This window comes from Centropristis striata, chromosome 21, assembly GCF_030273125.1.
Source record: "Centropristis striata isolate RG_2023a ecotype Rhode Island chromosome 21, C.striata_1.0, whole genome shotgun sequence".
NCBI classification, from domain to species: Eukaryota; Metazoa; Chordata; class Actinopteri; order Perciformes; family Serranidae; genus Centropristis; species Centropristis striata.
In genome coordinates this window covers 23,389,122-23,404,123 of record NC_081537.1, presented here as the reverse complement: position 1 = coordinate 23,404,123, position 15,002 = coordinate 23,389,122, and the positions used below count along the sequence as shown (strand labels likewise).

The 15,002-nt window shown below is 36.2% G+C and overlaps 1 protein-coding gene across 1 annotated transcript; it reads left to right on the top strand.

Moving 5' to 3' along the window:
• Positions 1-1,125: 1,125 nt before the first annotated feature.
• On the top strand, positions 1,126-14,747 carry LOC131960143 (kelch domain-containing protein 1-like). Its single transcript, XM_059325386.1, has 13 exons — positions 1,126-1,662; positions 4,131-4,201; positions 5,163-5,280; positions 6,643-6,755; positions 7,986-8,076; positions 8,188-8,286; positions 9,568-9,642; positions 9,762-9,820; positions 9,905-10,017; positions 11,187-11,259; positions 11,341-11,425; positions 12,916-12,995; positions 14,369-14,747. Exons 1-13 carry the CDS (start codon positions 1,555-1,557, stop codon positions 14,490-14,492), a joined length of 1,209 nt encoding a protein of 402 aa, XP_059181369.1. The 5' UTR covers positions 1,126-1,554; the 3' UTR covers positions 14,493-14,747.
• Positions 14,748-15,002: the final 255 nt, after the last annotated feature.

Below are 15,002 nucleotides of genomic sequence, written 5' to 3'. Positions count from 1 at the left end.
ACTATTTTAAAAAAAATCATCTTGAATTGGCTGAAAAATAGGGCAGTTTTTCTCAATTTTTGTGTTGCTCTCATGCTTTTAGCTGCATGAAAACCTTTAGCAGAGACAAAATAAGCAGAAAAAGTAAGAAAGATAAGAAAACAAGAGCATTAATTAATTATCTGTATTGCTTTAAAAAATATTTATTCTCCTGAAGATTCACTTTTGTCATTTAAAATGATCCTGCTGAGCCAACACACGGGCTGCTACCCTTTTTTGGTTTCATTTAAGGACTTAATGTGCATGCATTGGGGAAGAAAAATAATAAAAAAAAAATATTTTACAGGGTTTTCTTGTTTCTACATTAAGCGAAAATGCCATTAAAAAGTGAATTACTTTTATTACAAATATCCATAAAATCGAAGTTGAAATCTGTAAATTAATTGAATGGTGCATATTTTTACAGGGTCATTCAGTTGCTTAATGGTCTTAAATATAATTACAGTGAATTCTATGTAAAAAATATAAAAAATGCACATTGCTGAATGTAAAATTAAAGCAACGTGGTTTTCTTACAGTAAAACTATAATTCTAATGTAAGAGGGGGAAAAAAAAAAGACTTGCAGGAAAAGTTGCTTTACTCTTACCACCAAATAAATTATATTTTTAAAAGATCAATTATTATTTTACAGTGTGTGGCATTTAATTTATAAACCCCTGAACTTAAATAGTTCATGTGCTTCAGAAAGATTTTTGCCAAAAATCTAAACCAACCCTACATGTCTGGGTTCTCTTCTATTATCCAGAAATGAATGTGCTTTTAAAAAGTGATTGAGACAAAAATCAACCCAGTTTAACCAACATCTGCACACTTTCACCTCAATAAAGTTTTGACTGCAGCAATTGTTGTTTTGCAGTATTCTCACAGTGTTTTATTTACTCTAAGGATGCATCTGAATACTTCTGTCACCACTGGACTCATGTGACTTTCTATCCATGTCAAGTAAACATCCATCCTGTGGAAACAGGCGTATTGTTGAGGAGCAGGGTGCACAGGTGCAACTAATCACTTAATGATCGCTTCCTCTCATTGTCATTAAACCTGCAGAGCCTCACATGAACACTCAGACTTAATAAGCTGCACCTGTGTGTGTGATGATGTGTATATTTCTCTGTCAGTGCATGTAAACTGCAGAAATTATGTGTGAACTAAAAGCATAAATACACGCAAAACATACCCAGATTGTGAATAAAATAGATCAGCACGCTTAATTTGACATTGTGCATGTGTGCAGGTGTTAAATGAGTTCATGCAACGGCAGAAATAAACTTGCACAACAACAGGGATCATGCTGATGGGAGGAGTAACGTCAGGACAGCAAGCCTGAAAAACAAGTTCCGCAAAGCCTCCGATCCAGTCTGCCTCTCTCCCTGCAGCCCGGAGCAGCAGATCTGTGCCCCCTGAGCCACCGCAGCATTCCTGGGAGCCGTCTCACCTCTCGGCTTACACTTTTACCTTGTTTTTATTCGAGCAGCAGCAGCGGTGAGTCGCGGAGCCTCAGAGTCCGGGTGTCGATGATGGATGCTGCAGCGGAGAGCAGCGCCGCGGGGAGCCGGCTGGAGAGGAGCAGCCACACGGCCTTCATAGACAACAACACGCTGCATGTGTGGGGAGGCTACCAGGTAAGAAGTCCCCGGGTCCCCGGGTAGTTTCAGCCACCTGTACAGGTATATTTCTGCATTTTGAAGCCTTCATTATACCTGTTGCGCCTCTGGGAACTTCATGGGTCCTCCAGTTACTCCAAAAGTAGTAATTTAATGTTATCTGTTGTATAATTGCATGCTGAAATTAACAATTTAGCGCAAAAATCATCTTTTATTTGTGATTTTGTTTTCACTCGTTTGCTAGTTTATTACATGCATCTTTAAAAAACCCGGATGCAGGTTTCCTCCAGGTGCTGTAGGGAACAAAAAGTGGTTGGATTTTTGAGAGAAAGTGCTTTGAAACTGGTTGAAATTTCAGTTCTCGACCTGTTTGTTTTATTCTTTCATGAAACATATTTTGCTTTTTTTTTTACCGCACAAAAAAGTAATTTAATTTGGTAGACTAAATAAGTGTAATTGGTATACTGTAGATACTTTGAGTAAGTTACCAAAGATGTAACAGGTGCTGGAAAAGCTTGACAAAGCACCTTGAAAATGCTTGATTTTGGGTTTGGAAACCCTGAAAGTTTAGAAAATGCTACATTTTAGTTGTTCATTCTGGAAGTTTAGGATTACGTTTGAATTTAAACGTTTGAAAAATGCTTTGTATTTGGTCTCACGTTCATTTTATGTTCACAACTTGATAAATGCTCTGTTGTTCCTTTATATATCTGAAAAACCTCAAAAAAAATAATGATCAAAACATACAAAGTTAACATAAGCAGCTGGCCGTGTCCCTGGGGAGTTTCAGCCACAGGTATATTTCTGCATTTTAAAGCCTCCATTATACCTGATGCTCCTCTAGGAGCTTCATGGGTCCTCCAGTTACTCCAAAAATAATTAAATGTCATTTGTTGTATAATAGTGTGCTGAAATTAACAATTTAGCACAAAAAAGTGGAGGATTTACTGCAGGTCTGCTTGTTGGCTGTAGTTTGGTGTACCTAATAAAGTGGACACTGGATATATGTGCATATATAGAAGAAAGTTGAGCTGGTAAACCTGCAGAAACACGTTTAGTGTCATTTAAGGACCCCTCGGTTTGTTTTTTTCTGCCTGTTAGAACAGAGAAACATTTCTCAGTCTGGATCTTGTTGCGTCCTCGGTTGGCACTCTACTTTTCACACGCCAAATTCTTGTCAACAAGTCTTCAAATCTTCATTCCTACATTAGAGAGGAGATTAAGGTCTAAGGGTCCCTTTTATTCTTATTCAAACAAGGAGTTATTCACCATCAAAGAGAATGCATTTTATTGATTTTAAATAATTTTAAACAAGTTACTATACTTAAAATGAGTTTTAAAATGATAGAATCAGCATCTCAAGATGCTTTGCATTTGTTTAACCATGATTGTCTCAACTATCATTTTTAAAGGTTAGGGTTTTTAAATGTATAACTTTCATCTTTTCATTAAGTGTTTTATTAAAAAATGCCTACAGTCATAAGGCCATACATCATAAAAAAGCAAAACAAAGTTGAATTTCTCTGATGATAAATTGTTGTAGAATAAATGGCATGTATGTATAAACACTTTTCCAAGTGCCCACAAGTGTCAGGAATGTTTTAAAAAAAAAAAAAAACAGACAAAATTACCGACAAAAAAAAAAACGACTCCTCATACAAAATATAAAAAAGATACAAAATTACCCCCTTAAAGGATGTAAAATGACCCAAAAAAATTTAATGAGACCAAAACCAGTTTTCTCTACATATTGCACATTGAAGTATGGTCATGTTTCCAGCCTCTCCTGTCCTCTCCCCTCAGCTCTGTGTAAACAGATTTTCAGTGAGTATTTGTCACGTGACCGGTCTCAGCAGAATCAATCATGTCTTCTCAGTGTCTCTGAGGAGCAGAATTTAATGTTTTTTAACAGGATCTGGTTAGTGCAAACGTTTTTATTTTAAATGACACATGTAGAATAAAGAGATTCTGACACAAATATCAACATTTTAACAAGTTTTGCTCACTTTTCTAAAGGAAACTTATCTAGCCAATGATCAGTTCAAGTACCATCGGGAAGTCCAAATTCTGACGATAATGCCTGTTTTTACAGTTTCCTTCTACGATTAACAGTATGTATGTGTATATATATATATATATATATATATATATATATATATATATATATATATATATATATATATATATATATATATATTTTTTTTTTTTTTTTTAGCAATTTCTTAAAGAAAGCGTATCTTTAATCCTGCTAGCGGGTTGGTGTCGTTCATACTGACCACTAGAGGGCGCCAGGAACAAATACTAATATGGTTCGTAATAAGCTGCTGTTCAAACAACACACGGACTGTCACATTACTCTGACGCATGTAGTCAGATGTTGATGTTTGCACATACTTCATTTCAACCATCTTTGTTTTGTAGCTTTATTCAGCAGATAAGGGTTAAAGTACGATATGTTTAATGCTTTATCTCGTCTCTTCTTGCAGGTAGTTTCTGGCGAGGACGTGGTGTTGCCCAGTGACGAGATATGGCTCTGTGATTTAGACAGCGGGACGTGGTGAGACAGAAGCTGCTTTTATCAGCTGATATGAACGCTGTGTCACCCTGACATTAAAGCTGTGCATCATGTTTGTTAGAATGGTGCAAACAAGATAAAATGACTGCACAAAGGCTGCAGTTAAGGCACTAAATTGCTTCTATAACATGTCGTCTTTCAGACCAAAGAAGGAAAGAAAAAAACCTCTAAATACATTTAGGTGTTAATTCTTTTACATTTTTATTTGAGTCTGTATATTTTCCCCCCTAAATTCACTAGTTGGCGTTAGATAAGGCCTCATTCGCATATTTAAACATGTCAGAAAATCCAAAATGAATAATTTCGATGGAAGTCATGATAAATTGGCTAAAAGTTTTACCTGTTTATCTTGCATAATTTATCAAATTTTGAATGCCGTAGTATTTTTTTTTTTTCTCATAATTTGAGCCAAAAAATTGCACTTAACAGCACTAACATGCAAAAATTCCAGTTTAATTTATATTCTTTTTCATATACCATTCATAGCCTGAGTTATATAATATTTATTCATAAAAATATGGCAAAAATTATGGCTCTTATGGCTGCCGACAGTTTTTTTTTTTTTACAATGTATAAATGTGTATTCAAAATAAATTTTCAATACATTTATGATGTATGTGATAGAAAGGGATACAAAATTCCCTCTGTAAAATCTTTAGACTCTTTTTCTTTTCTTTTTTTCAACAAAATTAAGCAAGAATTTTAAACCTGATTTGATCAAATGTTCGCATTTCTAGTGTAAATTATCAACTGGAGAAATTCCATCGTGATTTCTATGAGTTAAAATGTTTATTCACCTGTAGTTTCTAGTCTTAAATACGGAGAATTTGTTAAATATTAAATTTAAAAAGTAATTTCAGTCTGGTGCAACAGTTTGAGTTCAGCTGCTTGTTTCTTACCCCCTTTTGTCCTTTTTTTTTTTTTTTTTTTTTTTGTACGACAGGGAGCGACGGGAGATCACCGGAGACAAACCTCCGGACCTGACGGGCTCCTGTGGGGCAAACATTAACGGCACGTTCTACATCTTTGCAGGCTGCGACTCTGAAGGATACACGAACCAGGTGAGGCTCCGCAGAATAACCGCTGGTTGTTTGTGAAGAAGGACGAGTCTGTGGCTCTGATTCAACGAGCTGAACATCAACAAACCAGACTTATTTTAGTTCACTTTGTTCCATAAAGCAAATTCACCATAATTCAAGCTCACTTATGACTGCATAAACTTGTTTAATTTGCTTACTGTTTAATTTTTTGCCTTCAAAGTAAATACTGAAATTATGTAACATTTCCTCTTTAATCCTCTGAACCCCAACAAGCCGTTTCAGGGCGTTTTTTTAATTTTTTTTATTTCTTTTTAAATTTTACTCACTGTGTCCTTGTATTTCACTGTAATATTTAAGATCTATATGAAGTCCTGTGGCTCTATGGAAACAACTCAAACATGCATTTGTGAAGAATAACAGGAATTAAATGCACTTGATGCATGTCATTATAACTGAGAAATTATATTTAAAAATTTTAATTAAATGGAATATATATATATATATATATATATATATATATATATATATATATACACACACACTTTTCCAAGTGTCAGGAATGTTGTAAAAACAGACAAAATTACCAAAAAGTCAAATAAAATTACAAGTTGTAAAATAAAAAAAGATGTAAAAATATCAGAATGACCAAAACAAAGATGTAAAAGGACCAAAAATGGACACAATATGACCAAAACCAGTATTGTCATGTTTCCAGCCTCTCCTGTCCTCTCCTCTCAGCTCTGTGTAAACAGCCTCTCCTGTCCTCTCCTCTCTGCTCTGTGTAAACAGATTTTCAGTGAGTATTTGTCACGTGACCGTTGGTCTCAGCAGAATCAATTGTCTTCAGTGTCTCTGAGGAGCAGAATTTAATGTTTTTTAACAGGATCTGGTTAGTGCAAACACTTTATTTTTAAATGACATGTAGAATAAAGAGATTCAAATTTCGACAATGCCTGTATTTAGTTTCTTCATAAAATTGTGAATTTTTGGTGATCATTTAAAGAAAACATTCCTTTTTTTTTTTAATTTACTTAAAGCTACAGGATCTCATTTGCAATGGATCAGAGAGCCATAAAGAAGAGAGCGTCACTTAATTAAAGCAATTATATTCTCCATAAAACATGTTTTGATGCTATGCAGCTTGTCTTGCCAGGCCCAGGGTGTGGAATAGAAAATGCAGTCATACCAGCATCATACCGGGCTGAGGTTATCCAGCCTGATCATCTGGTCTGATGACTGAGTACAGCTCGAAGAATGTTGGAGTGATTAACAAGGAAACATCAAGCTTTACATCCTGTTCTTCTTATTTCCTTTTGGTATCATAGTTAACCTTGTACATCTTTAAATGATGCAGGTCTTTGACTTTCTCTCTCCGGCTCGTAGATGTTCAGCGTCGACCTCACGGAGCCGAGCTGCTCGTGGAAGAAAGTGACGGACACCAAGGGAACAACGCCCTCGCCACGAAACAAACACTCCTGCTGGGTCCACAGAGAGCGGTCAGTGCTCCCAAACTGCTCCTCGAGGAAACGCTGCACGAGCTCAGCTGCTGTTCACCCTGAATAACTCATTTCACATTTTAAATCCGAACTTCAACACCTTAACCCTTATGCCCTCTTCGAATTTACTACCCTCTCATGACCTTTTGTGGCCAAAAACGTTACGCACACAACTTCTTGTAACCCATTGAAGCCTGGAAAGCGTTTACGTCGTTTTGTAATATTTTGTATTAGCTCTCAAATACTTTTTGAATTTCATTTCTATCTGCTACAGAGGCTGAAAAATCTATTATTTAGTAGAAGAGTTCACACTTTTTTCCCCAGAATTTTTCCAGAATTTCCAGAAAATTAGAGGCTTATTTTAAAATCGCCCAGCGGTTTTTCAGGCCTCAATGGGTTAAATCACCATACATCAATATTTTTGTCAGATTTTTTTCATAAATCTTGTAAAGAACTTCAGTCTTATTCAAAACTTCCAAACATTAAATCATTTTTAGAATTTAACCCTTTATATGTCAGTTTATATATTTGAATTTTTCCATAATTTCTTTCAAAAAAACACAATGAATTATTTCCCATATAATAAATAGTAGGGAGCAGGGGCTTTGATGGTGGTCAGAGTCTTGGATATGTCAAAGATTAGCAACCAAATTGATTTGATTGTATTGGTATTTTCTATGTAGTGCCAGATACTCCCTCTCGTGACCTTTGTGGCCAAAAAAGGCCACACACACTAAAACTGCTATTTAATCAACATACATCAATATTTTTTTCAGATCCGTTTTCATAAATCTTTTAAAGAACTTCAGCCTTGTTCAAAACTACCAAACATTAAAAAAATATATTTATATATGTTGATTTAATAGCACTTTTTGTGTGCGTGCCCTTTTTTGGCCATGAACGTCACGAGAGGGTAGTAAATGCCCCAATGAAGTATAAAAGACATGTAAAGGTTAATGACAATGGATTTCAAAAATTTTACTAAATGAAGTTCCTGCCTCAAGCTGTCACACAGCCAAAATGATAAACAATTGAGAAATGCCCGAAGAGGGCATAAAGGTTAAGTTTAGTTGAAGGACATGTTGAAGAACCTATAAAAGCAAAATGTTGGAAAGAAGGGGGGGAAAAGGGTCTTTCATTTGATTTTCCTGCCTTCCCCCCAATAATTCTCCAATATTTCTGTAGTTTCACATGTGAATGAACAGTTTTCCTTTTCTTTCCTTGGTGCAGATTAATCTACTTTGGTGGTTATGGATGTAAGACAGTCGGCGAGGTGCAGAACACGTCGACGTCCAGCTTCGTTATGGACGAAATGTCCTGGGTGAATAAAGAGATCCAATGTCGACATCAGAACCTGAAGATTTTTACTCCATGCAAACTTTAATATTGATCATGTTCAAATCTTTTTTTTTTTTTTTTCTTCTTCTTTTAGATAACAATTGGAAACACGTTATTTCGGTGCTGGGGCTGGAACAATGAAGTCAGTGTTTTCGACACACAATCGGCTACGTGGAGCACGCCAGAGACCCGGGTGAGTGGGACGACATTATTTAATGTCTGAGACTTTTAGTTCAGAGAATATGGTTAAGGTAGTTTCCCACAAAGACATTCCTCTATTTTTAGTAACGGGACTGATTTTTTTCAGTTTCTATTAATGGGTTTGGATTGAAAATAATGTAACTGCCATGTAACTTCCTGTTTATCCCTCTGAACCACAGCAAGCCGTTTCAGGCCGTTTTTTTTTTAATTTTTTTTTATTTTTACATTTTGCTCACTGTTGCCTTGTATTTCAGTGCTATATATATATATATATATATATATATATATATATATATATATATATATATATATATATATATATAAAATAAAATACTGAAACATTTATATGAAGTCCTGCAGCTCTATGGAAAGAGCTCCAAAATGTCTTTTGTGCAGAATAAGTTATAATGACATGCATCAAGTGCAGTTTTTCTGAATTCTTTTTTTTTTTTTTTAATTGGAATAAAATTGAATTTATATATAAACACTTTTCCAGGTGTCAGGAATATTGTAAAAAAACTGACAAAATGACCAAAAAAGTCACAAAATAGCCACACTGTTTGAAGCAGCCAAACTGTTTGTTTGACAAATCGATAACGGTCATCTCTGAAAGTTCCTATACTTGCAGCAAACACTGACCCTCAAGCAGGGACTTTTGGGGGTTTAAATCTGACCATAACTTAATTTAGACCCTGGTCCCTGCTTTTGAAATGCAATGAATTCCTCAAAATGTTTCTTAGTCTCTGGGGAAAGCTCCTATAGCGGGAAAGTAAACCAACCTGCATTCTTTCTAATGACCAGCAGGGGGCGACTCTACTGGCTGCAAAAAGTCAGTTTGTGATTTCTGTCCTCAGTACTCATTTTCATAATGAGTTTATGGTCTTAATCTCTGGTTTCAAATCTTCAAAACAACATGATCATTTATTAAATTATGGTCCATTTAGAGTTAAATAGACGATAAAGCAGGGTAGGGTTTAGTACTGGGCTACCCTGAGCCTATTCATGGCATTGTTTACACTTTTGAAGCTCTTTTGTGGAGTAGTTTGAGATTTACTAATGGAAGCTAACTTCACCCTTTTCGTCCAAATATGGTCACTTCTGACTCCAAAAAAACAACCTGGTGACGCCCAAAACGTCAAAATCAAGGCTTCAAATCGTTCGCCCACATACCAAATAATGCCTTTTTCTGAACTTTATTCCCTTGTTTACTTGTCAACAATAATCAGATTTTCTGGTATGTTTACTGTATGTATGGCTTGTTTCTGTTGTCCAGGGTCCTGCTCCGCCCCCCAGAGGCTGCCACGCCAGCGCCCTGCTGGGGGACAAAGGCTACATCTCTGGAGGCGCGGTGAGTCGATGAACGTTACTGACCAGCTCGTATAGTTTGAGATAAACACTGTAGCAGGAAATGTAAAGGTAGCAGGTAGCCTTTTGGCCCATAATAATGATAATGAGTGAACTTTGCAGGAAACTGCCCAGCTGGACATGTTCTGCTTGGACCTGCAGACCTGGACCTGGACTCAGTTGTAAGACTTCTTCACTATGTTTTTATAAGCTTTTTATTAGCGACAATGATTTCTGACCTTATGTATTCTTGTTGTTGTCCACAGTGACGTCTCTACGTCCGGCGCTCCTCTGGGCCGCTCGATGTTCAGCATGACGCCCACATCAGATCACATGCTCTTCATATACGGCGGCCTCGGCACAGACGGAAACACTCTCAGTAAGTGACCATCTCTAATGTTTCTGCATCTACGGGTGCGTCCTAATAAATTAAAATATGATGGAAAAGCCCATTTCCAGTAGTTCAAGTCAAACAGCCTCAACCAAGTATTGAGTCATATAGTTGGACAGACTTTTCAGAGGCCAACATTTCCACATTAAACATACTTTTTAAAATTGGTCTTTTGTATTATGTTTTGTATGAGACACTGAATTTTAGGTCTTCATTAAATGTAAGCCATAATCATAGGTTTCATTCTGTGTAATGGATCTCTATAATGTGTTATTTCCACTTTTTGAATTGAATTACTGACATAAATAAACTTTTCTATGATATTCTAATTTATTGAGATGTAACTGTGAATACTCCAGCTCCTCTGGTTTGTTGCTTTGTAGTTATCTTTCGCCTCTTTGTGGTGGTTTTGTCTCTTATAATAATTTTTGTTGAAGTTATCTTACATCACTCTTTTGTGTTTCTTTGTGTCGATTTTGTCTCTTTGTAGTTCTTCAGTACTTCAAACTTTGTGGTTTTGTGTCTGAGGTTCGTTTTTTTTTTTTAAACCCTGTTTTTGTCATTTGTTACTTCACTCTTAATGGTGGTTTTGTCTGTAGTACCTTGTCACCCTTTGTAGTTTTGTGTCTATTTTTGCATATCTGTTTTTGTGTCTTCTAATCTTGCATCTCTGTCGTCTTGCATTTCTTTATGATTGTCTCTTTGCTGTTATCTTGTATAACTTTTTGTGGTGTTGTCACTTTGCATCTTTTTCTGATTTTGTTTCTGTACTTTGCATCACTCTGTGTGGTCTTGTCTCTGGTCTTTTTGTATCTTGTTTTGCAGTTCCTTTTTATGTTTTTTGTCTTTGTAGTTATCTTTGAATCACTTTATGGTCATTTTGTGTTTCTTTGTAGTTTTGCATCTTTTCTTTAGGTGTATGATCAACTTTCTAATCAGAAATATTAACTTAAATGTTCTGGCCTCTGGAACTATCAAACATTTTATCTGTGTATTTTATTCCATATGTTATCATTTGTCTGGGTCTTATCTGTCTTTGACGCGTGTGCTCGAGGTTGAAGGACATTTTCATTATAATGCATCTTTAAAAACCTTATTGCTCGAGCGCCTGCAGCTCTCTGTAGTTTGTGTATGTGATGATGAGCGTCTCTGTGCAGGTGACGCCTGGACGTTCAACACACAGAAGAGAGAGTGGAACCAGGTCACGCACCCACACAAGGACAAGCCCAGGTAGCTCACCGCTCATCTGATCTTCAGTACAGTTATTTATCAATTGTTTATTTTATTCACCTTAATGTTCTTCTTCCTCAGAGTGTATCACTCTGCGTGTCTGGGGAAAGACAACGACGTCGTGGTGTTCGGGGGCAGCAGCAACATGTGCTTCCTCGTGGACTCGGTACGTGATGAGGAAACTTGTTTTTGATTCGTTTTCACTTAATAGTGAGGAAATGAGTGCCAAAGCTTTATTTAGACCATAGTGAGTAATACACTGTGCAGCATAATCTCACATGTAAACCCCTCGTTTGTTCGTTCTGTAATGTTTTAACATATTAGTGAAGCAATCGTTGCTTTAAACTGTTACATAAGGAATGTTTAAGTGGTTTAAGGACTCAGTTTGAAGTGACGTATTGTATGTGGTAATTTCACACGTGAAGCATAAAGAAGGAAAAAATACACATGATGGAGCTGCATAACAAGTCTAATGATCAACACAGTGTTTATCCATTATTATTATTATTATTATTGTGATAAACATCAGAACAAACTTTTGCTTGAAGTAGTGGACTCATTAAAATGGCAAAATTTGTTTTTCTGCTGCAGCCCACAAAAATACGTTTTTATTTTGACGGAAAATCTGAAAAAAAAAAATAAGTACAGTATTATCATCCATCCTCAGGTGACTATCAAATGTATTCTGCAGTAGCTTGCTGGTTTAATTTTGATCACATTTTCATAGTGATTCAACTAGTTTGTTTCTTCATTTGACAAGTTTGGAGATTGTGAGATTTTGTCAAGTTGTGGATGAGAACATAAGCTGCATGGAGGCGATCCTGACTCTAAACCATCGCTGTATGGTCTAAATGTCCCACAGCTTATTTATTTTAAACAAATGTTAAGAGGAGTTGTTGTTTTAGAGTTGTCTACGTTCATTCAGACACGAGCCTTCCAGATACTGAAGCAGACATTTCTTGCACTTTTTGATGAATAGTGGGGATTTTAATTATTCTTTTGATCTATATATAACCTTTAACAGCCAGTTAAATTGATTTGCATGTTTTCCTGGCATGTGACTTATTTATTTTTTGTGTTATTTCCTATCAAATGTACACTACCACTCAAAAGTTTAGGGTCACTTAGAAATGTCTATTTTTGAAAGAGAAATGAGATAACAGACATACAGTGTGGATATTGTAATGAGGTAAATGACTATTAAAGCTGGAAACTGATTTTCTTATGAAATATCTATTTATTGTCCTGTGTTCCAGTCGCACATTGTGTTAATCCACGTTTATAGTGTTGAAAGGCTCATTGATCATTAAAACACCTGAGCATCATGTTAGCACAGCTGAAAACTGTAATAAAATGATCCTTCCTCAGGCTGCCTTAGTTTCTAAGGTAAAGTTGGAGATTTGTACAGGTTAAACTTACTATTTATGCCCTTTCAATGGCTTTACTATATTTTAGATTAATTATGTAACTCATTTTTTTAAATAAAAGTTTGTTTCCATTGAAAACCAACATTTTCTGGTTGACCCCAAACTTTTGAGCGCTAGTGTACCTGTGCATTTGATTTAAAATACTTTTTTTTTCCTAGTTATTTTTCTAGTTATCCAAACTTTGCTGTAGTTTAAGGTTTGCTTTCAAATTGATTGGTTTTCTCCTCAGGTGGCCGTCCTGAGAGCTCCGTCAGAAAACCACTGCAGAGACGTGTTCATGTTCCAGACGCAGCCGTACTCCCTCTTCAGGTATGTTAAACCCCTCACACACACACACACACACACACACACACACACACACACACACACACAGCTCTGTGGTCGTGTTGCTGCTCTGTCACACGCGCCTCTCGTCACCACGCTTCACATTATGAACACTGGCAGCATGTGAGCGCGTGTTTGTATGTTTCTGTCTCTGTTCACACATGATTAAGCAGTTTTAACAAAGTCCACAGAGCCTTTATACGCTGAGCTATTTATACTCTCTCTGTGTGCAGCTTCACGTACACCAGGACACAGTGGTACATTGTTATTATGTAGGGTTGGGCAATAATCTACATGTTTATATGAAATGGTTTAAAGGGAACATGTTATGCTGATATCCGTGTGTTATTTGGGTCTCTGATAGAACATGTTTACATGAGTTTAATGTTCAGAAAAACACTTTCATGCTGCCCAAAGCTGCTGCACCTCTGACCTCCCTCTAATCAGAACTGCAGAATTGCATTGAGTGCCATTTTATTTTTAGCGACTGTGGCAGCATTGTTGGTCCCTTTTTGTCAGACTCAAGGTCCAGAATAAAGCGTCTGGTAAATAGATTTTGGGCAACATTGGGAAACATTTGCACCCATTAAATAAAGTAGACATTACAAACTGAGGTTTTGCAGAAACTATGACACCATGTTAACAAGTTTTGAATGTCATTTGAAGCTGTCCAGAATGCAAACACACCTCTGAAACCCTGCAGCCAGCTGTTGGGCTGTAAGCATGCAAATAAAGGTACAATACACCTGCACAGTGTGCAGAATATGTCTGATAAGAAAATGTTTTGAATGCACTTCCCGGTGCATTTTGCTTACCACTAAATGGCACAAAAAGCTACAAGAGTTTCCTCTTAAAACCTGCTGAGACCAACTTTTACTGAGTAACTAACTGGGAGAACTCTTCAGCTGGTTTTAGTGCTGAAAAAGATTTTAAATGCACATTGGCCACTTTATAAGTTACACCTTAACCCAACTAACTAATCAGCTGATCAGATGGCAGCAACTCAATGCATTTAGACATGTAGACCCGATGAAGACTAGCTGCTGAAGGTCAAAGCGAGCATCAGAACGGGGAAGAAAGAGGATTTAAGTGACTCTGAATGTGGCATGGTTGTTGGTTTGCTGATCTAATAACCATTTGTAGAGCTTACAGAGGAAATCTTGATGCTTGTTGATGTCCAGACTTGTTTGGGTTATTCAAGCTACTTTTTCTAATATCTCAAAGACCTACTACTAAATCAGCAAGTTAGGAGCTACTTTTAGCTTTCAGATGTTCTGTGGATGTGGTGAACCAGAGTTCATTTCAAAAGTGGATTTAAAATGTCTGAACGAGCTGTTTCTTTTTTTTCTTTTCTCCAGATTGTGTGAAGACTTTATAGGAAGAAACCCGGAGCTGTTTGGGAATTACCTGAAGTTTCTTCCATCAAAAATACACGACAAACTCAACAAGCGAGTGGCGTTCTTCTCCGCTGTCACAACTTAAAGACTGTTTGTTTATTTTAGAATCTGAGCCAGTCAGAAGTAACAACTGTTTATTTTTTTTCTCTGTCGGGAATAAGTGTTTTTGTTTTGTGTTTAATGATCTAAAAAAGCTGCTACAGTTACATTGTTTTAACTTAAGAAGCATAATGTGTTAATCTATTTTAAACTAGTTTAGATTCAGTAATATTTTACTTATTATATAGTTATTTGATGATGTGCAATCTGTTTCTGAATAAAGGTGTTGATATGTTCTATAGCACTGTGGTGTTTGTTCTTTATTCTAAGTATATTTACTCAAATACTGCAGTATCTTACTTTAGTATTTCTATTCTCCTACTTTTTGTTACTTCTACTCCACTGCATTGCCCTACCAAGCCTTACTGCAGTAACTACATTTGTGGTCGAAATTGAGTTATAACTAAAAATGAACTCATTGATGTCTGTTTTATCTTGTGACAAAGTTTTTTTTAGATTCCAATTTTGCTTTATTTCAGAAAAAAATTATAAAAAT